Below are 26,472 nucleotides of genomic sequence, written 5' to 3' on the forward strand. Positions count from 1 at the left end.
AGGATGGCTGGGAAGGACTCTTGGCAGGACATCTGCCTTCACCCAGAAGGTGCTTTCCTGGATCGTAAGTCAAACCATATCACCGGCCGGGTGGTCTCAGAACCCTGCTGTGTGGGCAGCAATATGCCAGTCCCAGGCGGGGAGCCCTGCATCCCTGGCAGTTGGGAACCAAAGCCCCAGTGGCCAACAAGACTTAGGAGGAAGCCAGCAGAGAACAGTCTGGAAAGGTTTTCCTCCTGGTGACAGAACAGAGGCGGGGAGATGAGCTTGTCCCTTCTCGTCCCTGCCCTTCCCTCCTCCTGCGGCGCCGACCACAGCCTGCTATCATGACTTTGCCCTCCTTGCTCAGCTGCCTCCCCAGCCAGAGTGTGAGTGCATGAGGCCAGGTCTCTGTTTCATCAGTGCCACCTCCCCCTGGGCCCAGAGAACCGAAACGTGGGCACCAGGCCTTGCTCTGTTAGTGTCCTCACGGGGAGGCCTTCGGAGGACTCAGCGCTCCGAGAAGAGGGCGGCGGGCTTTCTGGGCTTCGGCCCGGGGTCAGACGAGACTGCTGTCTCCCCCACGGGAGGGTTTCTGCTCCGGGCATGAAGCTGTCACCGGCCTGTCCCTGTTCGTGTTCGTGTTTGGAACTGACCAACCTGTGAGCTGAGAACATGAGCTCTGCTTCCAGGGAGTCACAAGAAATCACATAGCGAGTATCAAAAGCCATTGTGAGTACCACCGACGGTGATGGTGTTGGAGGACAGATGCCAGGAGTTCTTCTGAAGTACCTGGCCGGAGCAAGACTGGCAGCCGCGGCCTCCCTTCCCCAGAGCAGCCCCAGGGCGGACGGAAGGCCGTCCATCCCGACCCCGGGCCCCGGCCTGGAGCAGCTGGCCTGCACGGTGTCGCCGGCCCTATGCGCTGGACTTAGCGATCATCTTCTCCAGCAGGCTCATCATGCGCTCCTGCAGCTGGAGGCTCTGCACCTGCAGCAGGTTCTGCTGGTCCAGCACGCGGCGCACCTCGCGGCACGTCTCCTCCACGGCGCGGCTCAGCCTCCGCTGCTCCTCCAACATGGCCTCCAGCAGCCGCAGCTTCTTCTTCTGCAAGTGGCCGCTCTGCACCTTGCGCTTCTTCACGGGCCGCTCATCCGACCTGGAAGGACAGTGCCGCGTGGGGATGGCGGGCCGCAAGGTTGTGGCTCCGCCCACCTGACGTGCCCAGCACCGCCCCACCCCTACCCCGCGGTGGCCCCGGGCAGCCAGCAAGGAGGGACTGTGGGCACCGCCACTCTGTGGGACCCAAGGCAGTCCCAGACCCCAGTCCTGGGTCCCAGGGCCATCCAAACCCCCATAGCCCGACTGGACAGGGTACACCTTGCCACAGGAGCAGCCCCAAACCCCTGGACCGGTCGGGGGGCACAGGCCTGGTGTGGGGCTCAGTGGAAGGGAGGGCAGTGGCCACACCAGGGGAGAGACGAGAAGGACTGGGTGGCCAGGGGCGCTGTGGCTTCTCCCATGGGGACTGGAACCTCTGGCGGTTCCAGGGAGGCAAAGGCAGCTGGTGCTGCAGCCAGGCCCTGTGCTCTCTGCTGGGGGGCAGTGAGCACCCCGGTCTAACAGGCCACCTCCCACCAGACCCCCCAAGGCCTTGGCCAGTCCCCTTCTCTGGGCCCTGTGCTTTGAAGCAGAGCAGCGCCCCAGCCAACCTCAGAGGCAGGACAGCAGCTCCCATGTCCCAGCCCTGGTGCGGTGCCTGGGGGCAGCTGTGGGTCTGGGAACTGGGTCAGCCCATGGAAACACCTGGCCATAACCCTCAAGTTTCCAGCCGATTCCGTCTGGCCATCACAAAGGCATTTTTGTTTGGGGTCTTTGCTGAGAAATCCACCGCAAGGAAGGGGCACCAGACAAAATGAGCGGCAGCCCCAGATTTCACACTCCCCAAGACCCTTCTCATCTCACCCCCATCTGACAGACCTACAGCCCACGGCTGAGGAAGAAACAGGGCCACACTCAAATCTGCTCTATGCCTTCTCTTCCCCAACCAGCCAACTCCTAATCACCCCTGAAAGCCGGCCCCAAGTGTCCCTCTGGTTCCCCAGGCCTCCATACCCCGGAGCTGTGCTTCCTGTGCACCTGTCTGTGGGCCTCCCGAGGGCAGGTTCATGTGGCTGGGGCTGGCCAAGCAGGACGTTTATGAAGGACAGCAGAGGGGACAGGAATGCCCGCTGGTCTTAGCTGAGGAGCATGCTCTGGGGGTTCAGCCCAATTCCCCTCCCAGCCAGCCTTGCCAGGGCAGGGAGGAGGAAGACCCTGGGTCAGGGTCTGCTGGGGGTGATGGGGAGCCCAGGAGCCAGAAACTGGGGGGTTGGTGGGGGAGCACTTGGTCTTCCTCCATGTGCCAGTCCCCACCCTTCTCTCTTGTGACACTCCCAGCCATCCTCAGACTAAGTGCTGATTTATCCCCATTTTACAGAAGGAGACTGAGGCCCAGAGAGGTCAAGGACTTTCCACACAGCTAGAAAGTAATGGAGCCAGGAGACGAAACCAGACTATGGACATGACAGCCTGAACTTCAGTATCTCCTGCCTCCCAGTCTGACCAGCCTGTCTGAAACCTCCCTCTTTGAGGCTTCCCCGTCTGAGGGCCCCTGTCTGCAGCGCCCCCATCTGAGCTCCCCCCATCTGAGGCCCCCCAATCTGAGGCCTCCCGTCCAAGGTCCCTTGTCTGAGCTCCCCCCGTCTGAGGCCCCCCATCTGAGGCCCTCCGTCTGAGGCCCCCCGTCTGAGGCCTCCTTCTGAGGTGCCCCATCTGTGGCACCCCGTCTGTGGTACCCCATCTGTGGTCCCCCATTTGAAGGCCCTCATCTGAGGCCCCCCATCTGAGGTCCCACGTCTGAGGCCCCCTGTCTGAGGCCTCCCCATCTGAGGCACCCCCGTCTGAGGTCCCCCTGTCTGAGGTCCCCCTGTCTGAGGCCCCCTGTCTGCAGCAACCCCATCTGCGGCCCCCCATCTGAGGTCCCCCGTCTGAGGCCACCCCCTCTGAGGCGCCCCCTGTCTGAGGTCCTCCGTCTGAGGCCCCCCAGCTGTGGCACCCCCATCTGAGGCTCCCCATCTGAGGGCCCTCACCCATGGCTCCCCGTCTGAGGGCCCCCTGTTTGAGGTCCCCCCGTCTGAGGCCCCCCGGTCTGTGGCCTCCCATCTAAGGCCCTCTGGTCTGAGGGTCCCCTGTTTGAGGCCCCCCATCTGCAGCCTCCCTGTCCTGGGCGCCCTTGCATACCACCTAGGCCTTGGCAGCCAGCCAGGGATGGCAGAGGATGCCACCGCCCCAGAGCCGCCACCCCTCTCCTCTCCCAGCCCCCTCTCTGGCCGCCAGGCTCCTGGCCCTGCTGGAGGTGGAGGCAGGGAAGGAAGACACACACTACCTGAACTTAAGGGACAGTAAGCTGGAGGAGCTGTCGGAGCGATCGTCTTGGAAGCGGCCTTCGTAGGAGCACTGGTTATACGGTAAGTACAGAGGGGTGGACTTAGCAGACGGCGACAGGGACGCCTCGGTCTGGGACGTGGAGGGCCCCGGCTGCTGGCCGTCCGGCAGTTTGCCATCACAGGACTCGGGGACCTTGGCCAGAATCCTATCAATGGCTAGGTAATAGGGCCAGTCGGGCGGGACGGACTCGCTATCTGTCATGCATTTTAATTTCCTGAAACGAGAGACACAAGAGCCAAGGATGAGAAACGGAGCTGCTCCCGGCCTGTTCCACCTGGCCCTCGGCTGAGGGGTGCTTGGGGGCGCTGGGGCCCCAGGGAACCACTCTTGGCCAGACAACCTCCCCAGAAAAACTGGCCAGGCTCCAGGGCCAAGGGGACATGAGACAGGGAAAAAAGTCAGGCTGGGGACCTACCCCATGGTGGGCACTAGAATCATGTACCCCAAACATGAATAAGGTCGTCCGTGAGCGCCGGGGCCCGGGGTTATGCTGTACTGTTTCTGTCCTTGCTGGTCTGTAGTTTCTAAACTCCCTACAAGGAACAAATCCTGCTTTTAAGTTAACCAGCAATAATAAAATACATCATACAAACATAGGAATAAAATCTTCTGATAACTATCATATAAAGCAAACGTAAGACAATGATAGAAGGAATGTGTTTTTCTAAAGAGAACACCTGAGAAGCGAGATCCACAGAGTAAAGAACGCAGGCTTCAGTGTCCAACAGACCTGAGCTGTAGCTTATCTCCACCACTTTGCTGTGTGACATTAGACAGGTTCATTAACCTCTCTGAGCCTCCATTTTCACATCAGTAAAATGGGCATGAGCAAAGTAAACTCCTCACAAGGTTTAGGGAGAATTTAATAAGACAATGCCCAGTTCTGGCAAACAGCAAACCGACCAGATAACATTCCTGACTGAAGCTACCAGGAGGCAGCAGGGCTGGGCCTGACATCCCCCATTCCTACTTAGACTCAGGGGCCAAGGGTATGCACAGCACAGCTCTGCCCATTGTGAGCTGGGCACCTACCCAGCCCTGCATCCTACTCTTCCCTGCAGACAGACCTTGTAGGTCCCTGTGCCTTGGCTGAATTCTGGGAGCTCAGGAAAGGGAGACCCAGCTACAGGAGAGCTGGGCAGCCCTGGCCAGGCCTGGAAGGAGGCCACAATTTGGGGGAGGGGGGTTGCTGTCTGCCCCTTCTGACCCAGCATTAGTCTATGGCCCTCCCAAGTAGGGAGGCCCTCAAGCTACAGAAACCCTTGTGGCCGGATGGCTCCTGCCTCCTGATGTGGGGTTCCTGCCAGCATGGGCCCCTGGTCACACTGGTCACTGGAAATACTGAGCTGACCATCTGAACTAGTTGCTTTCAGCAAATGGACCCACCTGGACAGCACGGGGGTCTGTGGCTCAGGGCAGTAAGCCAAGGCCAGCCACGGCAGGAGCTGGCCTTAGGAACAGCATCCGCTGAGCAGAATGTCCTCAGCAAAAAGCCAGGCATAGGCCATAGAAGAAAAGGCATGGCTGCTTCGTCTCCTGACCCCAGGACCACCCATCACCCTGGAGGCCTACACAGATTCCAGGTGCAGGAAGTAGAGGACTGTGCCTGGGGCCCACATCCAGCCTCTGCCTAGGCTCCCCTCCAGCCCCTCCGGAGGCCCCCCTGTGCTTGTTCTGACCATGGGCCAGGCTACTCCTTGGAGAAATGAAGGAAGGGCTGCCTCTGACACAGGAGACCCCGGAAGGGTATTCCAAGAAACCATGCTCCAAGGAATGCAGCTACTCAGTCTTCCTTACCTTGACAACCTTAATATGTAAAGAGCTATAGTGAAAAAATAAGAAAAGACTTTGCTGTGGGAGGCTTTCTGGGTGTGGATGGGAGGAAAGAGATAAAGAACTAGTCAACTAATGAAAGCATCAGCCTGTTAAAGGCTTGGGCAAGTCCCTCCTCTGCTCTAGGCCTCAGTTTCCCCCTCAGGGAATGGGAAAATAATGTTATATATGCGTGCAACCCTTACCCCCAGCAGCATCTGGAATGGGGCCCGACTGGAGGGCCCAGGCCCTAGCTCTGCTGTACCCTCCTCTCCTATGGCCTCCTTGGCCCACAGCCCCCACCTCCAGGAACGGAACACAACACCTCCCCTGGGACTCTGCAGAAGGCTCTCAGGATAAATAATTAATAACTTGGCCAGACACCAATCAGAGCCCATGAATTTGTGAGTCAGATGGGCAAACCCCCACCAGGCATAGAGGGGTGCGCCGTGTGCATGGAGGAGGGGGGGACAGGGACACACATGTCTACGGACAACTCAGCCCTCAAGCTGGTGGCTGGAACAGGACATTGTTTATGTTGTGACTGTGGCCTTAGTGGCTGCCTCATTTCTGGCCCCTGGGCCTGCCTGGGAGCTGGGGCTGCAGGTGGAGATGGGCCTTCCGGCGGGTCCACACTCTGGAACTACTCCTTCAAGGGCCATGAAAAGTTAACAACTGAAAATGGCCAACTGGATGTCAGAGGCCCTGGGAAGCCTCTGCATGCATCCAGGCCCCAGACGGGCTGGGAGCTGCAGGCCAGGAGGGGCAAGGGGTGGCCCCCTGTCTACTGTTGGTAGGGCAGATCCCCTCAAGGTGCCTAGGGCAAGCCTGCAGGCCCTGTCTACACCCAGCCCTGACAACGCCTCTCCCCTCTGCTCACAGCAGTCCCTAGGAGCAGCAGGAGGACACTGGGGCTGGGAGCTGCTGGGTACCTGCATGTGCTCCGGGGACAGCGCCCCTCTCAGGGACACTGACAGGTCCACCTCTGCCCTAAGCCCCCCACCCACTCTCACTGCTGCTAGTTCCCCCCACAGCCCCTAGCTCTGGGGCAACCTTCCCCCCAGTAGGACCCTGGCCTGACTACAACCCTAGCCCTGCCCATGACCCTTGCCACAGCCATGACCCAGTCCACACCTGTGACCCTGGCCACGCCCAGGACCCTCTGCACACAGTGACTGTCTGCAGACAGGCCTGGATCCCACCCCCACCCCCGAGGTGCTAGGCCTGTGGGCCCGGGGCTATCTCCCCACGGGGTGCCACAGTGCACCCGCCTGGGAACCCTGTCCACAGCCCCGACCGAGCAGCCTCCCTCAGACTGCCAGGGCAAAGTGGCCACAGCAGGAAGGGTAGAGGCAGATGTGGGGCCAGGCCTGGGTCCCCACGGCTTCTTTCCACAAATAAGGCCCCTTCCACGAGTGGGGGCCTACTGGGTACCCCAGCATCAGCCCGACAACACACCTGGCTCACCAATCATGGACCATGCTGGCTGCGCTCACAGCTGGGCTTGGTGGCTGCCGGAAAGGACAGAGTGTGAGCACCAGGCGGGATCTACAGGCCTGGGAGTGGAGCCTCCTTCTCGCCCCTGGCCTCAGTTTCCCTACTTAGCCGAGCCATGCCTGGGCGACCGGCACGCAGTCTCACCGAGTGGGAGCTGCCTGTGGGTGGCTTGGGCAGGGGTCTCGGGTGGGGTGCTGCCAGGCAACCGCCCGTCTTGCTGGGCCTCAGCTTTCCCACCTCGGTGACAGGAGCCAGCGGTTCATGCAGGCCCCGTGTTGCGGCCAGGCTCTGCCCACACAGGGCCTTCCTGACTCAGCTCCGAGGGGCCTGTGGCAGCCCGCCGATGTGGGGCCAGGGCTGGGCCAGTGCGGGGCTGGGGCGCGGGGCGCGGGGCGCACAGGCACGTGGCGCGCAGAGCCCACCTGTACTGGAAGGTCATGTTGGTGATTTTGATCTTGATCTCCTCGCCCAGCCGGCGCTCCCCTGTCATCTCCAGCAGCTTGCTGGCCATCTTCTCGTACACCTTGGCGTTGCGCTTGGTCTGCTTCAGCTCCTCGAAGAACTCCTCCCAGACGAGCATGAGGCCGCGCATCTCGGCGTCCGTCCAGTTGCGGGCGCGCCGGTGTTTCTCCGTCTGCGGGGATACCAGGTAGCCGGGCACTTCGGCCGCCGCCATGCTGGAGGCACCTGCGGGGTTAAAAGAGGGCGCTCAGGCGGCCCGTGGCCTGCACACCAGGGCGGGAGCCCCACTCCTGGAAGGCAGCTCGGCGCTCAAAATGGGGCCTACATCTGACAGGCAGGAATTTAGTTAAAAGCTTTTAAACGGGAAACGTCATTTTGATGTCACGTTTCCATAGCAACAGAGCAACTGCATAAGCTACAACAACAGAAACCTTTTAACTGAAAGCGCAGGAATCAGGGCTGCCCTGACGGGCCATCAATATTGCAGCAAGCGGGCCAGACCCAAATCGGGCTGCCCGGCGCCGGCCCCGCCTCCCAGCCCGGCCCGTTGGGAGCCTGGCGTGCAGTGGGCTCCCTGGACTTGGGAACTGGGGACCATGCCACGGCCCCCCGCCCTGCCCCGCCCCACTCACACAGGCCAGGGACCCGGGAAGGGCCCATGATGGGGGGAGTCAGGGAGGGACAAAATGAGGGCCCGGGGCAAATGAAGAGGGAGATGCAGAGACGCAGAGGAGGATGGGCAGCGAGGCGGATGCCTAGGGGAGACATAGAGGAGCAGAAGCTGCGGGAGACCCGCGGCGACACACACACACACACACACACACACACACACACACACACAGACCCTCGCCTACCCACAACATGCTCCACACCCAGTGTGACCCTGGCCAACACACTCCCACTTCATTATGGGAAATGCACCAAGGCCAGGCCAGGCAGGATGGCCTGTCTCCCTCCGTGAAGGTGTGACTGGTGATGTGGGGTGAGTGGAGAAGTCAGGGCAGTTCTCAAGGCCAGGGAGTGGTAGGCAGCAGGTGGCTGTGTCTATCTGACCCTCCCATCCTGGGCAGCCCTAACCTCATCCTGCTCAGCGCCATCTGCCCTTGACCTGCTTCCGCCCAGTGGGTGGCGTGCTCCTTGCAACCCCAGTACCTCACGGAAAAGGATTTGCTAAAGTCTTGCTGGGTAACTACGTGAGCAAACAAAGGGACCAATCTCAGGTAGCCCCTCCCTTCCCAAGAGATCACCTAGACTTGGCCTTTGGACTTACCGGCAAACTCCTACTCATTCTTCAAAGCCCTATTCTGACATCACCTCCTCTCTGTAGTCTTCCTACTTGGTTTTGGTCTTTCTTCCCTTTTTCCCTCATGACAATTGGATCTACATCGAGCCAGGCCATTTTATTTTCTACTCTAGCTGTGTGATCCTGGGTTCAGAATACTTGCAAAAGTGAGAACATAATAATTTGAGTATTCTCTGGATCCTGGGCACTGTTTTAAGAGCTATAGATAAGGGGCACCTGGGTGGCTCAGTGGGTTAAAGCCCCTGCCTTCAGCTCAGGTCATGATCACAGGGTCCTGGAGTCGAGCCCCGCATCGGGCTCTCTGCTCAGTGGGCAGCCTTCTTCCTTCTCTCTCTGCCTACTTGTGATCTCTGTCAAATAAATAAATAAAATCTTAAAAAAAAAAAAAGAGCTATAGATAATATCTCCCACTTTGATCCTCATGGTTATTCCCTTTTTACCCATGAAAAGCCCAAGGGGTGGAGAGGTGAAGTCAGCCTATGGGCAAGGGGCTGGCTTGGAACTGCGTCTGACCCCGTGCTGTGCTGTCTCCTGAAGGAGCCCAGGCTGCCAGGCTCCCAGTAAAAAACACCTGTCACTCCTCCTATGTGCCCATGGTCCTGGGAAGGGCACACAGGACATAGCCAGTGCAAACTGCTGTGTGCCTGGCCAATTTCCCCAGCATTTCCTGGGGTCTCCTGGGAGGCCCCCCAGTGCTGACAAGGTGGCTACTGGCCATGGCTGGGGTCCTTGGCCGTGGGACCCTCACCATCCCTCAGCAGGTCTCCACCAGGGCTTGACAAAGGCTCATCCCGATGTCTTGAGGGCCGGGGCCACGGATTGCCAGCATCAGCGGGCTGGGAGGGCACACTGCAGGACAAAAGTGAGCTCTGCATGGCGACACAGGGGTGCTCACCAGGGGCCCGGCTCACCAGGAAGGCAGAGGGCGCTGCGGGAAAGAACCAGGCTCACATCGGCAGCAAGGCTGGCTTGCAGGAACACAAAGGGGAGCCGGCAGGGAGACAGCGTGACCATCCCTGGAGGAGTGTGGGGAGAGGGGTGGGAGTAAAGGTGGGCTTGAAAGCCAGGCAGGGGGTGGGCTGAGGTGCTCCCTGGGGTCTGCCAGGGCAGGAGACCAAGGCCATAGAACCCATGGGACTATGGAGAAAAAGCGCCACCTAAAGGCACCAACATTCAAAATTAAAAGGTAAAACCCCAGTTGGCTTATGTGCAGGGGCCTGCCGCACCTGCTGGACAGGCCCCAACCCTGTCCCCCAGGCATAGGCGCCCAGCCAGGCTCTGGTATCCACGGGCCGTCAATGAGGCTGCTTGGCATTTGTGGGGTTCTGGCGGTGGCCTGAACCCAGGGGAGGGACTCCTGAAGTCCAGGCTTTACCACGGTTAACAGAAGTCCTCCTCAGACCCAGCCGTGCACCCAAGAGCTGAGGTTGGAATGGGGAACTGTCAGGTGGAAGGGCAGGAGATGCCCAGGCTGGGTCAGAACTGGAAGTGCATTGGGCGAGGGCAGCAGGGGCACATGTGTGGGCACAGAGGAGCCTCTGCCCCGCCTTCAGCGGGTTCTTGGTTCAAGGCCTAGCCCTGCCATCACCTCCCTGTAGGAGCTTCTTCCTCTCCGGGCCACTGGGCTCACCTGGGGTCGCAGGGACACAGCTACCTGGCCAGGCAGCACCCCCCAGGAAGGCTCAGGGCTGATGTACCCTCCAGGAAGCCCCCAGTGCTCAGGCAGAGGCTCTCAGCGCTCCCTCCCTCGAGGGCTTTCCCCCATGGCTCCCAGGCACCTCCTGAGACGGGTGGGGGCCCGAGGGAGAGGCCAGAAGAGCACTGAAGAGGACAGAGACAAGGCAAGCTGGCCTGGCTGCGGACAGTGAAGCCACGTCAGGAAGCTGCTGCCCCGAGGCCCCCAGCTTGCAGGCTAGCTGGTCCCATTGCTGCTGAGGGGCAGCCGCTGGTACACAGTCATCACTGTGCTCAGCACTCCGGCAAACAGGGGCCCTTGAGGAGGGGTTGGCGTGTCCTGCTTTCCCTCCAGCCAGTGCATCCAGAGGGGTCCGGGCAAGAGGCTGGAGTCCAAATGTCTTTTTGGGTTTCAGGGGGCACTGGAACCCCCCAAAGAGGGGAGTGCTCGGGGGGCCTCCAAGCACAGCCTTGGCTAGGTGGGGGGGGCCCTGTCTGTCCTGTGCTGGGAAGGGCTTCATACCTTGGCACAGCTGCATGGCCTCAGTCTCTGAGGGACGGGGAGGCAAAGGGCCAGGGGCTGGGCATCCGGCAGCACCTGCGGGAAGAAGGGTGGTCAAGCCTCAGCGGGAAGCCAGGGCACCTGTGTGGCCACATGCTGTGGGCCCTGTGAACTGTTGCTCGGTAGGACTTACTCCGAATGCTGGGGGCCCAGCCAGGCAGGCCCAGGGTAGGAAGCAGATGTGCCCACAAGCCTCCGGCGCCTGCCAGGACCGGACACCCAAGAGCCGAGCCCATCACAGTGGGCAGGTGAGTTCAGCAGTGGAAACACTCCATCCTGGGCAAATGCAGGGAAGCTCGAGGAATGTGGCAAAGTATGGCGGGGGGCGGGGGGGGGATGGGGGTGGCAGGGTTGAGCCCTGGAGGGCGGGGCCAGAAGGTGGGGGCTGTCCCACTGGAAGGGGGCAACGATTGCCTCAGATGGCCCAGCTCACAGTGGGAGGAAGCTCCAAGCTGCGGTCCAGCGCTGTGTGGGTGGGTGCGTTGTGTGTGTGTGTGGGGGGGGCGGCGGGGTGCTGTAGGCCCAGCTCACCAGGCTAGTACCATTGCCCTTTTCCCTACATCCCTGGGGAGCCCAGACCCTTACCTGTCAGCCCTCTGCCTCGGTGGGCAGGCCCCAACCCTGTACCAATGGCTCCCCTGGGCCCACCCACATCCCAAATGCCCCTTGGCCTGGGAGTCCCAAGCTCCCTAGAGGACATGGCCGGCAAGTAGCAGGCCATTGGGAGTGGCCTCCAGGTTTCCTGCTTGGGAGGCTGGTGGGGAAGTGCCATCCAGGCAGACAGGGGCCGGGCTGTTGAAGCCTAGATCAGTGGAAACTGCAGGAAACGTGCTCATGGCTTTCCAAGAGGAGTCGTGGGGATGCCACAAAGTAGGACCACGTCTCGCCCAGCGGCCCAGGTAGAATGCTTCCTCCCACGGTGTTGCATCCCACCAGGCTGCCTAGCGGGGGAGACCAGAGGCCTCCATCATGCCCGGCAGAGCTCCAGAGGCTCAGAGGAGGATGCCTCTGCTACAGGGGTGTGGGCAACAGCAAATCCACTCACCCCAGAGGCTCTGGGACCCTTCTTTCTGGAAAGAACAGTAGGCCAGGTGTGCTCAGGTGCCCCAGGCAGTGTCTGTGCTTGGACCAGGAAGGGGGAGAGAGTCTTGGAAGCTCACAGGGCCCGTCAGAGGCCTTGGAACTGGATCACTGAGCAGTCAGATCTAGGGAGCTGAAGTCGCCCCATCAAATGTGTAGGGCCGCTGGAATGAGGAGCCAGTACCTGCTGTCCAGTGCTCCAGCATGGTCCCAGTGCAGGGCAAGGCGGTGCGTGGGGCTGCCACGGAGCCTGGGGAGGTCTGTGCATTCAGCCACACTGCCACCCTGAGGGCAGGGACTAAGCTGCCTGTGTTGTCTGTCTGGAACCCACTGTGGTACAGGATGTGGGGCCACACTGCTGACAGGCAGGAACCCACGGGACTGGAGTGAACATAGACATGGTACCCTGCCAGATCAGCCTGGAGGTGTGGTTAGTGCAAGCTGGGGGTAGGACAGCTGCACCCCAAGATTACAACACCCACTGCCACGGCTCCCAAGGAGCTTAGCACCCAGAGCTAAGAAGTGCGGCTCCCCACTCAGCGGAGTAGGCAAGACTTTGGGGACCTGTGAGGCCTTCCCAGGCGAGACTTCAAAGTGCAAATAGGCAGGCCAGGAGCTTGGTTGCCGACAGGGCCTTGAGGGGAGCTCAGCGGCCAGGTCCCAGCCCATGTGAGGGCTCTAGCCCTGCGCCAGCCCTGATGACCCTGCAGGGCCCCAAACACACGCGGAGCCAGATACAATGCCCAAGCCACGTGGCCCTGGGATGGCCAGATCGCAACGTCCCAAGTGGCTCACATCTGTGGGGCCCTCTTGGACACACCCGGTCAGCCCGCACCCAGCCCACTCCCTCACCCCGGGCGCGAGCCAGCGTCCCTGGCAGGGGTTCTCCAGGAGCAAGCATGCTTCGCACAGTAGCATGTGGTGTTATTTCCCTTTAATTCAGATACACAACGTTTGCAGCAGTTTAAAAAATTTTAAATACATATAGCATGTCAGTCCTTCCCTCTCTTCTTGGAAGCGGACAGTCAGGTCCAGGTCAGGGCTCCGGGACGTGCCCCTCACAGCCTCGCTGGCTCCCCACGTCGGGGGGATGGTGGTGGCTGCGTGGCAGGAGCGCACAGCCCGCTGACTGGCACCGCACCGTGGCACGTAGCGGCGAGCGTGGACAGGGGGCCCCGCTCAGCTCAGAGCTCAACCACCTGCATCCATGACGGCCACGATCCTCCAGCACCAGTGGTCACCACCCATTTTGCACCAGGAAACAGCAGGGACTGTACAGGGCCAGGTGCTCCCAGAAGCACTCGGGGGAGGGGAGGGGCTTCCTTCGACTGCATTGAAAGTGACGGGTGCACGGGGGAAAGTGACCCCTGAATCTTCCAGGCCAGCAGCAGCAGCACAGCCCTCCTGAGCTCTGCAGCAAGGCAGCTCCCCTGCTGCTGCCCCCGCCCCCGACAAAGAACCACCCCACAGTCACCCTGACCGGGAGCCATGGCTTCAAGGGCTCACTGCAGAGGGAAGGACGCAACGGAAAGTGAGGACTGGGAAGGTGCTCACAGTATCTGAACTCCACTCCCCACAATACCAGAGACACCGTCCCACCCCTACCGAAGAAAGCTTCCTCAGAGTCTGTTCCAAAAGAACCCACAACAAGGGCTCACTGCAGCTCCCCGGGGAGAAGCTGCCCTGGGGCCCTGGGGCCTTGGAAGTGACATCTGCAATGGGGGGGAGCTGGGTGCGGTGGGGGTCCTCTAAGAGGCAGGGCCTTCTGATGCTACATTTGGGGTGTCTGGAAGGGTCAGCTTCATTCATCCTCCGGATCCATTTGCTGGCAAAAATAGGACAGGGCAGGAGACGCGGGCACTGGCAGCCCACAGTGGGGCAGCGGGGAGGGGAGGCACGTTTCTGGGGAAGGCAGGCAGAAGGACATCGCCCTGGTTTCATTCAAGTCTGTGTTCAAAGTGTCGGCAGGAAAACAACTCCCCCCACTGCAAACAGACCTGCCAAATTAACATTTTCAACAACATGTGGATTGATGACTGCTGCTTGCCACAGACTTCTAGGAACTTGATAGAGTTTTAATTCCTTGTGCAGAGAGCTGGAAAAGCGGACCCTTTTCTCAGGATTTTAACGAGCAATGACACGGTTCCTAGATGTCTCAGCCTTGCAGCCAACTCCACGTGGCCAGCTAAGAAAAGCCGAATTCTGAGAACTGCCTCAACCATCCTGGGTAGCCTTGCACATTTGCATACGGAGACATACATACACTCACAGGTCTGCGCAGGCACCCACGTTGCTGCTCTCCATGGCTAAGACCTGCGCTCGCCAATTCCTGTCCGTCTCTGAGCACACGGCCCAGTCTGGGTCGTTGCCCATGGGCAGGGCGGGGCTCTAGGCCCCCTTGTTAAGAGATGATGATCTCGGGTCGGTGACAAACAAGGGAAGATGGGGGATGCCTACAGGTGAGCCCAGTGATATGGCTCCTAAGGGGAACAGCTCCAAACCTCCCATTCATAGTGCTACGGCCTACAATGTCAACGCCTCAGCAGGAAGAGCACGTGGCCCATGGTGCTTCCATCTCAGGGCCGTGGAGGTGATGGGGCAGATGGGGGTGCGGGGACACTTTCCCGCACTCACAAACATCCCAGCAGGCTTTTTATGGGAAATGGCAGGTCAAGAAATGGGAGCCCAGCGGGGCCGGGGACAATGGTGACTTACTTTCCTTACTTTCCCGGTTCCCTTCCGGTCCTGCTCAGACATGGGACCCATGTCTACCACTCACGCCCTGGCTCGGTGGGGCCTCTGTGGAGGCTGGCGGGAAAACCTTGCACCCCAGTAGGTCCCAAACCACAGCAGCAGGAAAGGGCAGAAGGAAACAGGAGCTCTGGGGCAGTCAGCTCAGGAGCCTCCAGGCAGTTTGGCTGCGTGTGTTATGGTGGGACATCAGGCCCATGCTGGCCAGACGTCAGGGTAACTAACCATGTACCAATACTCCTCCTCTGCAGACTCTGGAAAAGGGCTTCAATGTTCTCTTCCACTTACCCCATGAAACACCCCAAACACTACCTGCACTTGAAATCACAACCAAGCTGAATGGTGTGGCGGTCACCATGTGACCATGTGCCCATCTCTGGAGGCCAAGAGGGCAGAGAGCCCGCCAGCCTAGTCAGACAGCAAGCACGGGCCCACTTGTAGGCACACCACAGCTCTGTCCAGCAGAGGTCCACCCAAACGGCCAGGCCTCTTCTGCACTGGACAATTTGGCTACTTTGGGGCTGGAAACAGAAAGCTGGTCCTGTGGCCTGGGTCTGGGAAGAAGCAGCGGCTCTGAGGGGCCATCGGCCAGCCAACTGCTGCCCAGTCCTGTCTCCTTCCTGCTCCTTCCAATCGAGCCCCATCCTGAGTCCACTGGGTACAGATCTGCACCCTCCCGAAAGGAGGCCCAGTGTACAGGCTGAGCTGGGAAGGGCGCCGAGGAGGTGTTGGGGTCCTTCTTGAATGGCTGCCAAGGTGCCAAGCTTTGCCCTTGACCAAGAGCTTGGGCCTTAACACACAAGAGGGACCGCATGGGAACCAGACCCCAAGAGCGGCCAGTCGGCCCCTGGGCAGACGGCCACCCAGACTCCGCTCAGGACGGGACTGCAGGCCAACCGGTCCGGCGTCACTGAACACGACAGACTGTCAGAGCCGGGTGGGCTGGCTTTGTTAGTGAGGGACCAGTACAGCAGTCCTTCACTGGGGTGGAAGCTCTGGAGCCGTCCAGGTGGGAGGAGAGACCCCACCTGTGCACGGGTCAGGGGCTGGCACTTTCCAATCCCCGGAGAGGCTGTGTGCGTTCCTGACGCAGACACCTCAACATTAAACAGCTAAATTCTTACTAGTTGTGAACGCATGAGAAAGGGTGAAGTGCGCCACCGAGCGCGGCTGGCGTGTTAATACGAAAGGCAGGTGTCCGGCAGGAGGAGCTGCGGGACGGAGAACAGGTGGCGGCGGGAGCACCCCAGTTCAGGGAAGCCTCCACCGGTGCTGCTGCGTGCGGCAAAGACTTGGCAATGTACATACTCTACACGGGCAGAGAAAGTTACCTTAAAATTAATCTCTTTACTGATATAATTAAACTTTAAATCCTGAGAAGAAAACAGAGAAAGGGAAGTACGGCGCTGGGTGTCGCGTACCCAGCAACCCCCACCCCGGACCCGCACACACCGCAGAGCCCGGGGGAGTGCTCCCCACAGCCCGCTGGCACCACCTCCTGCCTGTGGGACAGCAGAGGGGCCCGGGCCACCCTGCAAGCGCAAGGACTCCGCCCTGGATGCAACAGCAGCTGTGGCCCAGCGGCCTCGAGCTGACTGGGCACGGGGAGGACGGGAACGGCTGGTTAGCTGGCATCTCGCACTAGCCGCGGCACAGAGGGTTAGTGACACAGCTGCCCTGCCCTCCGCAAGGACTCAGGCTCAACCCCACGTTACTGCATATGTTCCCTGCAAGCAGCCTCACTGCCACAGAGCTCCTCCGTCACATGGCAGAGCTGGACACCGCCTGCCCGGCCACAATGCGACATGGGGGAGGGGGGAGGCCTGCGTGCAGAACCGCGCCGACATGGGCGGGATCCCCAGCTCCAGGGCCACTGCCCCACGTGGGCGCTCAGCACGCGGCGACCTTGTGGACATTCTGCAAACAAGTCAGCAGTCGATGATACGGGTTTCCTGGTGCCGCGACCACCTCGAACACGGACTGAAAGGCCCGGCGGTCCAGCTCCTCTTCTATCTGGTGTCTATAAAAGTCCGTGGCCACCAGGCAGAAGAGGTTAATGTCCACTTGCTCCAGCTTGCCCATCCTGCTGATGACGTGGGGAAGGCTGGCAGATGAGTCAAGGGAGCAAGGCTCAAGTGAGGGAAGAATGAATGGTCTCCCGTCCACGCCTCTCCGGCCTCACCAGGCTGTCCTTCCCCAACACAGGTCTACACACAGGCCGCCTGGAGCAGAGGCGGGGCACCTGGACAGCAGCAGCAGCTGCCTCCCACCTCGTTCCTGCTAGCCAAGCTGGGAACGGCCAATGACGCTGCTGCAGCAGCTGCAAGCCTGGCTCTGCCCGGTGGGGAGGGGAACCCAGAGGCGGGGGTGCTCCACTCCTCAGCACTTACCTGGCCTGACTCCCTGCACAGTTCTGGCTGCTGATGCTCCCACGGGCCCTGCTCCCACAGAGGCAGGCCAGAGCCATGGCCCCCGAGCCCGGGCCCTCCCTGGCAATGCTGAGCGAGGCCAGCCGCCAGCACCAGGACCGCTGTCTGCTCAGAGGCTCTGGTCTGTCTTGGGGGAAGGCTGCCAGAGAAGAACATCCCCTTTTGGCAGCCAGCATTTTTGGGGTGGGAACTGGATCTTTACTTAAGCCTTTCACCCGCGAGGTTGACACGAGGCACAATGGACCAGGAATAATGAAAACCAGGATCAGCCACACAGCCAACTGCACAGGGCCCGAGGGCAGGCGGGAGGAGTCCACGGGGACCTCCTGCTGCCCGGGGCACCCCTCCCGCCCCGCCTCTCCCAGTGGTACTGGTCAGTGTGGTAAACATTCGCCTTTCTGTTCCCTTACCAATGCTGCACTCTCTCGAGGCTTAAGATAAACGTCATTTGACAGCTGGGTTCCTTGCAAAAACTCTAACAGAAAACAGGAACCCAGACGCTGCGAGAGGAGTCTGCAGGACTGACAAACAGAAACTACCGCGTGGCGGCCTGGACCCAGGGAAGGATACACAGCCGAGACCCATGGGCTGGTGGAAGCACTGACGAAGAAGCAGGAGAGGCTCCACACGGCCATGGCCACTGGGGTCCTCTGCGTGAAGTTGGAGAGGGACAGCATGACCCAGTCCCGGACCATGGACGACTGCCCAGTGGTGTGTAGAGTCTGGAAAACCTGAGAAAGATGAGAGGCTGGGTCATGGCATGCTTCTGGTTCTCAAAGGTGAGGAAGTAGGCCCACGGGCAAGTCTACTGGGTCAGCACACTCAGATAGTAAAAGGCATTCAGTCTGAAAAGTCTGGGTGAGTCAACCTCAGGGCCCCCGGCTCCATGACCCCATGCCCTCACCTTGTACACAACAGTGGCCATGAACTGTGGGTACGGCTGCTGGTTGGACAGAAATTCTCCAATGACTTTGTTCATGACGTCCTGGGGTGGGAAGAAGTCATCTAAAAACTGAGGAAGGATCCGTGCCACCACTCTGGCTTCACAGGGGAACCCTTTCCTGACCCTAAAAGGAGGGGACACAGGTCAGAGTCTGGCCCCAGCCTGAGAAGGCCTCATGTCTGAAACCGGTTGAGAGATGGCCTGGGTCCTAGGACATGACCTGCAAGAGCAAACAGGCGAAGCTCCCCCACCCCTGCTACCTCGCTGGGGACCTGCAGGTGAGCGCACAGACCCAGTGCCCCACCCCATGGGGAGCCAATGACTCGGAGAGGGGCTTCCAAGTCATGCCAAGTAATAAGCAGAAAGGGTTTCAGATGGTGCCATTGGAGAGTAAAAACCAAAAGCTCCTAAGAACCCTGTCCATGTTACATTCATTTCCACGTCCAAATGCTTTATGACCTCTTCTCAGCCCCCCATTCTGCTGCCACAGCACTGCAGTCAGCAAGGACCTTTCTTCTTCCTTGACTGGGCCCGCACACACTCCTGCTGACGCCCCTCACCCCCGAGACTTCAGTCTGCACCCCGAGGGTGGCCACGCTCTTTTATGTATGGAGAGCCATACACTGCGGAAAGCACCAGAACTGACCCAGAAGCTGGACCCGTGCCCCCTTCTAGGTGTGCACAGATCCCCCTGCTGCAGATGCCGGCTACAGCCTGGCACATGTGAGGCTGCTGCTCCAGGTGATGCCCACGGTTGTCCCCACCTCGTGTCTGGAGCGTGACCAAGTAGCACACCTGAGGGAACTCACTAAAACACTGGTCTATTTGGTTAGCACTGGGGCACAAAGTCCATGAAGACGGGGACCTGAATGTGGGCTCCCCTGCCTGCCACCTGGCTGTGGCCCAGCTTGACAGATCTGTGTGGAATGGAAGAATGGCTATAAATACTCATTTTAAATTTCAACACAGAAATAGACTGCAGTGCTCGGCTTTCCATAATACCTCACAGCCCAAGTGGACACAGGAACAACCTTGCTCAGTGTGCTCCAGTGAAAGCCAGATGCTTCTGGCAGACCTAGTTGAAGGGACAGGACAGGCTGAGCGGCACACAATGGGCCTCCCAAGGCCACAGATGCATCATGTCGCCTGGGCTGGGAGGCCTGGATCAGAACCGGGGACCCTGTCCTGGGGAAAGAGCCTGGCAAGATGCCTAACCCATTTTCCAGAATTGGCAAGCCGAGCCAACCCTGGACACAAGCGCATGCAGTAGGGGAAGGAGGGGATTAACTACAAGCTCCCAGAAGCACTTCTGTTTACTGTCTAAATGTTTGTCATAGTCCACTCAACACTAGCCCCGAAGTTACCACTAATGCTGCTCAAAGGCCAGGCCCCCATGCCCCAGGGGTAGGCAGCCGAGCCCGCTCTGACCATGAGGCTCTTCTCCCATGAAGGCAGCAGCGTGTGATGGATGTCTTCAGGACTGCTCAGAACTCCATGAGCAGGACTTGTCTCATTAACAAGCCCCTCCTAATGCCTCCACACTGACAGGTGCTGCCCGCTACCTTCACGAGAGAGGGGTGAGCGCTCGGACTTGCCTCAAAGCTGGTCAACCCCAGACTCCCGGGTACTGGGCTCCAAGGATGGCCCACTGCTGCAGAGCCCTGAATGTGGTGTGTGCCAGGTCGGGACACAAGTAGGAAGCTAGAGGACCACAGGGGCAAGGCTGAGAGGAAAGCAGGTGCAAGGGAAGGCCACTGCCTCCAGCAAACACGCCAGGGCAGCTCAGGGCAAAGGTGGGCTTCATTTCTTACCTGTCAAAAAGAACAGACACACGCTCCATTGCCACAATCACTGACTCGCTATCTGGGGTGGCAGGGCTGGGGTCTGAGCTTCTGCCCGGACTGAGTTTCTCCTTTCCTGAAACAAATCGTTGGGTACTGTTATGTCTTGAAGACTGTGCCTTGAACTCACAGCAGTTCAACAAACCCTGGGAGATGCTGTGAAGCCAGCTGAAGGGAACTCTCAGCAGCCCAGGGCCCGACCCAGGTACACGGGGCTCGGCGGTCAGTCTGCAGACCTGCTCCCCAGGCCCAGCTCTGAATGAAGCCTATACAACAATGTGACCTTGAGCCCGTTACCCCATGATCCCAGACTCTAGATCTCCCCCAAGTGCCAGTGAGGCCCCGTGGTCTGTGTCCCAAGAATGAGAATGCTTCTCTCTCACAGAGACAGGAGGCCCGTGTGGCCTGGAGCTCGGGGTCACTAACCTGCCGGGCCCAGGTGGGCCTGGGCCAGTCTCTGGGGTCCCGCAGCTCACCTGTGTACATGCAGGTAAGCATCAGGCCCAGGGCAGCCATGGCCCGGTGTGGGCTGTGCACATTCACTCTGTCCACACTCAGCTTGACCAGGGACTCCGCATCCAGCCGGCAGAGTTGTTCAGAGAGCAGGAGGCGCTCTAGGCCCCGCAGAACACAGTGGTAGATGATGGATGGGGTGGATTCCTCACTTCCGGACAGCATCACCCCACACATCTGACCGAGAAGAAACACTTCTGGGTCAGGCCTCTGTGGCTCATGCCTACTCCCCAAATCAAAATGATCTGACCGTGCCCCCCCACAGGTGACCGTGTGTGCACGCCCACTCCTGTTCCAGAGCAGGCTGCCCCAGACCGCTCACCTGTATGATTGAGGCTGAGAACTCTGGGCCCACGTCCAGGGGATAGTTCTCGATCAGGTAGAAGGCGGTGGCGCACATGACCAGCACGTGCTGCTGGCTGTGAATGTTCACGCAGCTGAAACCACGAGGTGAGGACCAAGCTGACGGTGTGTGCTGTACCTGTGTCTCAGGGACCTCGGGCCCCGTCCCCACGGAAGGGTGCCACCCTTGGCCCCACCACCTGATGTGTGATCTACCCCACCCTATCCCACATGGAGACCCCACAAGGCCACTCATACTCACTGGGCCACCCCCTTGAGGTTGGAGAGGAGATAGTCGCTGATGACCGGGACGAGCTGCTTTGCCGTCTCATCCAGGAGGTCGCACTCCAGCACATAAAGCGCACCGTGCAGGGCCCCAACCTTGCTGGGCAGGTGGCTGCTCCTCAGTGTGCTCTCCAGCAGCCGGCTGACCGGCTCTGCCACAGCCTTGTCCTAGGGCATGGGCACAGGGGCAGAGGTTAGCCCACCACAATGGGAGAGACCGAGGAGGGGCTGACCTCATGCTATAGAGGAAGACAGTATGCTGCGGGGACTTTGCTGGAGACACCCGCACAGTGCTGGCCCTAGGCAGGCGCCTGGGGTCCTGGCCATTGGGAGCCTTCTCAGCTCCTCAAACATGCCCCCCACCCTGTCTGCACCCACTCTGCAGTCGGTGCCGACACCCCTTCCTCCTGTCCCCTTCCCATGTTGCAGTCAGCGCCAACAGCTTTGCGGTCGGGGCTGAGCCAGGGAGAGGGGCCTAAAGGACTAGCACCGGTGACAGCCCTGCTCTGCGTCTCTCACGAGCTTCCCCAGGAGAAGGGACTCCACACGTGTTGTCACACAGCGCTGCTGGGAACAGAGTGTGTCCCACCTGACTCCCCGGGAGAGGATGCTGGCTGCTGGCGTCTGTTTCCTCTGGACTTTGTCCCTCCAAGGCCCCCCACCCCGTACCTGTTCCCTTCACTGATTTTGCCTTGTCTGTGTTCACAGGATAAACCTCCAGCTGTGAGTATATGTGAATCTTCCCAGCAAAAACCCAGGGTGGTCTTGGGGACCCTGGACAGTAGTCTACACCGACCTGGACCAAAATGTTACCTGTGTTCTTTCAGTGCCCGAGACCTAGTGGGGCGCCGCAGAAACCAAGCATGCCACACTCCTCCCTCCAGACTCACACCTTCTTGGGGAAGAAGTGGCCACAGAAAGCAGCGTGGGGGTGGGGCGACCCACCTGGGGGGAAAGGTGGCTCTCGCCAAGGGTTCCTGTGAGCCAATGTGCATACGCCAGGGTGGGGTGCTGCCTTCCCAAGAACCCCCACCACCAGAGGCCAGCCCCCGCCTCTGCAAGCCCCAGCAGGACCTGCCATGAGAGAGGCATGGTCCCCAACGCTGTGGAAATATTTGGCTATAGAGCCCCCACCTTCATGGGGACATCTGCGAGCACGTCAGGACGGGGACAGTGTGAACATGCAGTGTTTGCCTCAGGGTCTTCTGAAAAATGCTTTTTAGTTATTCAATTTATCGACAACACGACATTTGTCTAGGGGGATCTGGGCCTGAGCACAAAAACACAATTAGGATGAAAATGCAGCCAGCAGCTGAAATCCCCCACAAAGACAAAAAAGACGCTTTCAAGTCCAGCTTTCACGTGTCTCTCGACACCCGGAGAGCACACACTTTGAAGTGATGTGCTCACGGGGGCAAGCTGATGGGTTCATTGTTCCTGCTCCTGGATGGTGGCTCCACGGCTGACAGCCACCCAGGATGCAGGGTACCTGCCCGGGCACTTGGGGTCAGAGGCACAAATTCAACAGGGGCCACAGCCAGGAAGGGGCAAGAAGCAGGGCTGCAGGCCACAGATGTGGGCCCACACCTCTGCCACGTCCTGTGTGACCTGGTCTTGGCCTTCTCCACAACGGGCTGGGTGGGGGAGACCTGCCGCAGCACCAGGACAGAAAGAACCTCATGGGGATGTGGAGGAGGCAGCCCCCACATGTGGGGTAGATGGAGGAGTCCCTGCTGTCAACAGGAGGCTGGGCCCCAGGGTCAACGGTGGCAGCTACATAGCCGAGAGCACAAGCCAGCTTGGCGCTGTCTGGAGGCCGAGCTTTAGTCCCTGACCAGCTAACAAAGGCAGGGCCTGTGCACAAGCACGTTCATGTGCCCACAGCCTATCTGGTGAGCGGACACTATGTGAGGGCGCACAGAGAACGGCGTGCACCCCACCGGCCCAGTTCTCGTCAGTTAGCTGCGGAGTAAGAAAGGACTCACCAGTAGATCGTGTGCCCTCCTGCCAAGAAGAGACCAGAGCACCCAGACTATGGGGGAGGAAATGCAGGGTTTCTAGGGTAACACGGCCCCCAGGAGGGAAGCTCCAGTGAGAGGAAGCACAGGGTTCTGTGGGCGGGGGGCGTGGGCTATTGGAGGAGGAGCCATCACGTTTCCACCGCCTGCACCCCTGGCTCCTGGGGGAGATGGGTCATCACATCACGGACCTAAGGGGTACTAGAGCCCCAAGCCGAGGTTCGCCCACACAACACACTTCACCATGACCCACGGAGAAGCAGATGACCTCCAGCCCGTGCCAGGTCGTCCAAGGCCGAGGCTACACCCGTGGCTGACACCAGGCGGCCGACACCAGGTGGCCCCCACAGCAGCCCTCGCTTACCATCCCGAGGACAGCAGCCGCCTTGCAGGTGGCAGGCACCAGGTACTGGGTAAGAATCTCGTCTTCGGCAGGATGCACCCTCCGCAGCTCTGTGAGCGCCGAGTACATCATCTCAAACTGGGTGCGCTCCGTGAACAAGTCCGACACCACCAGGAGCTGGGGGCACAGGGCATTCAGATAGCAAGTAAGCAACAACGTCCAAAATGCACATGCTGGGTACTCAAAGGAGTCCTGGCCAGGTACACAAGTGGCCCCCATGGAAACCTACAACAGAGGCGTGAACAGACCAGGCGAAGGACTGGTCACCGAGTAGCCTCTGAAGAATGCTTCTGTGTCTACAATGTCCAGCGAGAGCCCACGCCTGGATCTGTCACAGCCGCAGCGCCACTGAGAAGCCCTCCAACTGCTCTTCTGCAAAACACCAGACACCCCCAGCCCCCCTGCCCCATAGCACTGGGGGACAGGCTCTCCAAAGCCCTGGACAGAGAAATGGGCCACCATTTCAGAAATAGATGCTTGGATGATTCCAACTCCCCAAAACGTTGAGTTCTTGGAGGCTCACTTCTTCCCGTGTCACTTGGCGCGCAGGCAGAAGCGCTGCCCTCCTCAGAGGCCCAGGCACAGGCCACATGGGGCTCAGTGAGCCCCTGGGAGCAGCAGTGCCGAAGGCAGACACAGCAGACACTGGGGTGCCTCCCAGGCCTCTGGAGTTCGGAACTGCTTCCGTGGTAACACAGAGACCCTGTCTGCCTTTCTACTCTCTTCTGACCATAGAGAGAACTTTTCTAGAAATCCTTTGATATTAGACTGAAGTCAGAGCAGACATAAGAATCCAACTTTCGGGGTGCCTGGGTGGCTCAGTGGGTTAAAGCCTCTGCCTTCGGCTCAGGTCATGATCCCAGGGTCCTGGAATTGAGCCCCACATCGGGCTCTCTGCTCAACAGAGGTTTTCTCTTTTTTTTTTTTTTTTAAGATTTTATTTATTTATTTGACAGACAGACAAAGATCACAAGTAGGCAGAGAGGCAGGCAGAGAGAGAGGGGGAAGCAGGCTCCCCGCCGAGCAGAGAGCCTGATGTGGGGCTCAATCCCAGGGCCCTGAGATTACAACCCGAGCCGAAGGCAGAGGCTTTAACCCACTGAGCCACCCAGGTGCCCCTCTAACTCTCTTTTAAAAAAATCAGTCAAGAGATTTGCAGAAATGTAAAATAAGGCTCTTCTTACTAATTAAGAAGTGTTACTTTAAAATAAAAATCATTGTTATTTTAAATGGATAAATTAAAAAAAAAACCCTTATTACAGGTGCCTACTATTTATTGATTTTTAAAAAAAATCAGGTTGTAAACTTTCACTACACATTAAAAATGAGGTTTTGGGCATCTCCCCTTGATGAGGTATCTAATGATTTAAGAACCGTAAAAGCTGTGTACTGGCAAGAACCAGGCTCAAAGTCGTCGCCTGCCATTACCGGATGGAGGCATGTCGGGGCTGGAGCCCTCCATGGCAGAGACCGTGCAGATGCCTCTAGCCGGCTGGTCCATGGGCAGGAAGCAGGGACTGAAGTCGTGGGCTCCAAAGTCTCGCTCACTTCCTGCCACGTGATGATATGGAGGCGAAGATGGTGGCTCACAAGGAACTATTTGTAAACCACACAACTCCACTCCCAATTCGGTGAACAACGTAGACCCAGTCCTCGCACAAATGCCCTTTGGGGTCTTCGATTGTGCAGGAGGCCGAGTCCACAGAGAGAACAACTGCCCGCACAGGAGCTTCTCAAAGGGAGTGTGGAGGCAGGACTGAGAGTCCAGCTCCCATCTAATAAAGCAAACGGTTACGAGATGGGCCCTTAAGGTGGACGTGGCTAAGCAGGGGGGCCTTCAGAGCCTCCTCATGTCATGATGCACACGGCACTCTCACTGGCCATAGATCAGAAACATACAAAGTGGCCCCTCCCTGGGCTGGAGAAATACTTCACCCTCCTGCACCTGCGAGCCACTAAGAGCGCCCTCCCAGGTTCCCAGAGACCGCGGACTATGCGACTGTGCGCAGCATCTGTACTGCTGTGGACGTGTGAGTGCGTGCACGCCAACCACCGGAGCGCCGTGCCTGTGGGGGAGCAGGGAAGGCGGACTTACGGATCGAACCACTTCACTGATCAGGATGATGGGCGTCCTTCGGGCTGAACCTGACGGCAGGATCCAGCGACTATACAACTCGAGCAGAAACTGGGAGCAGGAGTGGATATCGACCCCCGCCCGGTGCTTCCTGCAGAGTGAAACCAGAGGGGCAACCGCCCCACACACAGATGAGACGCTCATGTCAAACAGTACCCCAAACAAATCAAATAACCCAGAAGAAACCTCAAATTATAGAAATGAAGGGCAGATGGGAGACCTGGAGTTGACCGGTGACGTGGGTGGTGATGCCGGGGCAGGGACATCAGCTTCCTCCTCTTCCTCTTCCTCCCACTCCTCCTCTCTCAGGGGCGTGATGCTGTTCCCCAGCCACACGGAATGAATGGACACCTTCGGGAGACAAGGCCGTGGGCTCAGTGCTCAGGCGTGGGGCCATCCCGAGCTGCAGGCCCCCAGCCTCCTCTTGCTTCTGGAGATGGTGGCAGAGTGCTGGGACAGGAGTCCTCCCGTCCACCAGGGCACCTCCTCATGCACCCAGTTCACACAGGCCCTGTGCTCCCACACGTCTGTTGGCATGGAAGTACTCTGGTATGCAGCCCCGTCCATACACCAGCCCAACTCCCACTCAGCACAAACACCATTTCCCCCTCAGATCCCATCAGCCGTGGGGGTCCTGGCATGGGCGCGGGCAGTTTGGAGGCAGCTGCCTGAAGGCTCCCATAGACGGACTGGGAACCACGAAGCCTCAGAGCCAGCTTTGGGCCTCGAGGGAGGGCGGCCCTTCTGCTCCCTTCCCTCCCTGGCAGCCAGTGATGGCTCGGCACGGAGGGACGCAGGAGCCACCTGGTCGTCTAGTCTTTGGGGCAGGCAGCCTGCGGTTGGGGCTCCACTCCTGGTGGCTGTGCATAAACACAGAAGCTCAAGAAGGGAGGCAGTGGGGCTACTGCTTCTGGATCCAGGAGGTCAGGTGCCCCCAGAGAGCCACGGGTAGCTC

General features: G+C 59.5%; 2 protein-coding genes across 6 annotated transcripts in view; both read right to left on the reverse strand.

Moving 5' to 3' along the window:
- Positions 1 to 597: 597 nt before the first annotated feature.
- Positions 598 to 7,607, reverse strand: MSANTD1 (Myb/SANT DNA binding domain containing 1). Its single transcript, XM_032869321.1, has 3 exons — positions 7,200 to 7,607; positions 3,407 to 3,682; positions 598 to 1,138 (listed from the first exon to the last, which is right to left on the reverse strand). Exons 1-3 carry the CDS (start codon positions 7,451 to 7,453, stop codon positions 898 to 900), a joined length of 771 nt encoding a protein of 256 aa, XP_032725212.1. The 5' UTR covers positions 7,454 to 7,607; the 3' UTR covers positions 598 to 897.
- Positions 7,608 to 16,442: 8,835 nt separating this feature from the next.
- HTT (huntingtin) overlaps positions 16,443 to 26,472 on the reverse strand; it is a 134,842-nt gene continuing 124,812 nt past the window's right edge. For 4 of the 5 annotated variants that reach the window (XM_032855925.1, XM_032855922.1, XM_032855917.1 and 1 more), the window contains 10 exons: positions 25,738 to 25,868; positions 25,479 to 25,608; positions 23,345 to 23,500; positions 20,940 to 21,130; positions 20,658 to 20,772; positions 20,299 to 20,512; positions 19,793 to 19,898; positions 17,943 to 18,105; positions 17,609 to 17,769; positions 16,443 to 16,713 (listed from right to left, as the gene is read on the reverse strand). In XM_032855925.1, coding sequence (XP_032711816.1) covers positions 16,500 to 16,713; positions 17,609 to 17,769; positions 17,943 to 18,105; positions 19,793 to 19,898; positions 20,299 to 20,512; positions 20,658 to 20,772; positions 20,940 to 21,130; positions 23,345 to 23,500; positions 25,479 to 25,608; positions 25,738 to 25,868 — 1,581 coding nt within the window. In that variant the 3' untranslated portion in view covers positions 16,443 to 16,499. Of the gene's footprint in view, positions 16,714 to 17,608; positions 17,770 to 17,942; positions 18,106 to 19,792; positions 19,899 to 20,298; positions 20,513 to 20,657; positions 20,773 to 20,939; positions 21,131 to 23,344; positions 23,501 to 25,478; positions 25,609 to 25,737; positions 25,869 to 26,472 lie in introns of those variants that run through there. The other variant, XM_032855927.1, reaches the window with a different exon arrangement.

Source organism: Lontra canadensis, unplaced genomic scaffold, assembly GCF_010015895.1.
Source record: "Lontra canadensis isolate GAN:19392208 unplaced genomic scaffold, GSC_riverotter_1.0 scaffold1, whole genome shotgun sequence".
Lineage (NCBI taxonomy): Eukaryota > Metazoa > Chordata > Mammalia > Carnivora > Mustelidae > Lontra > Lontra canadensis.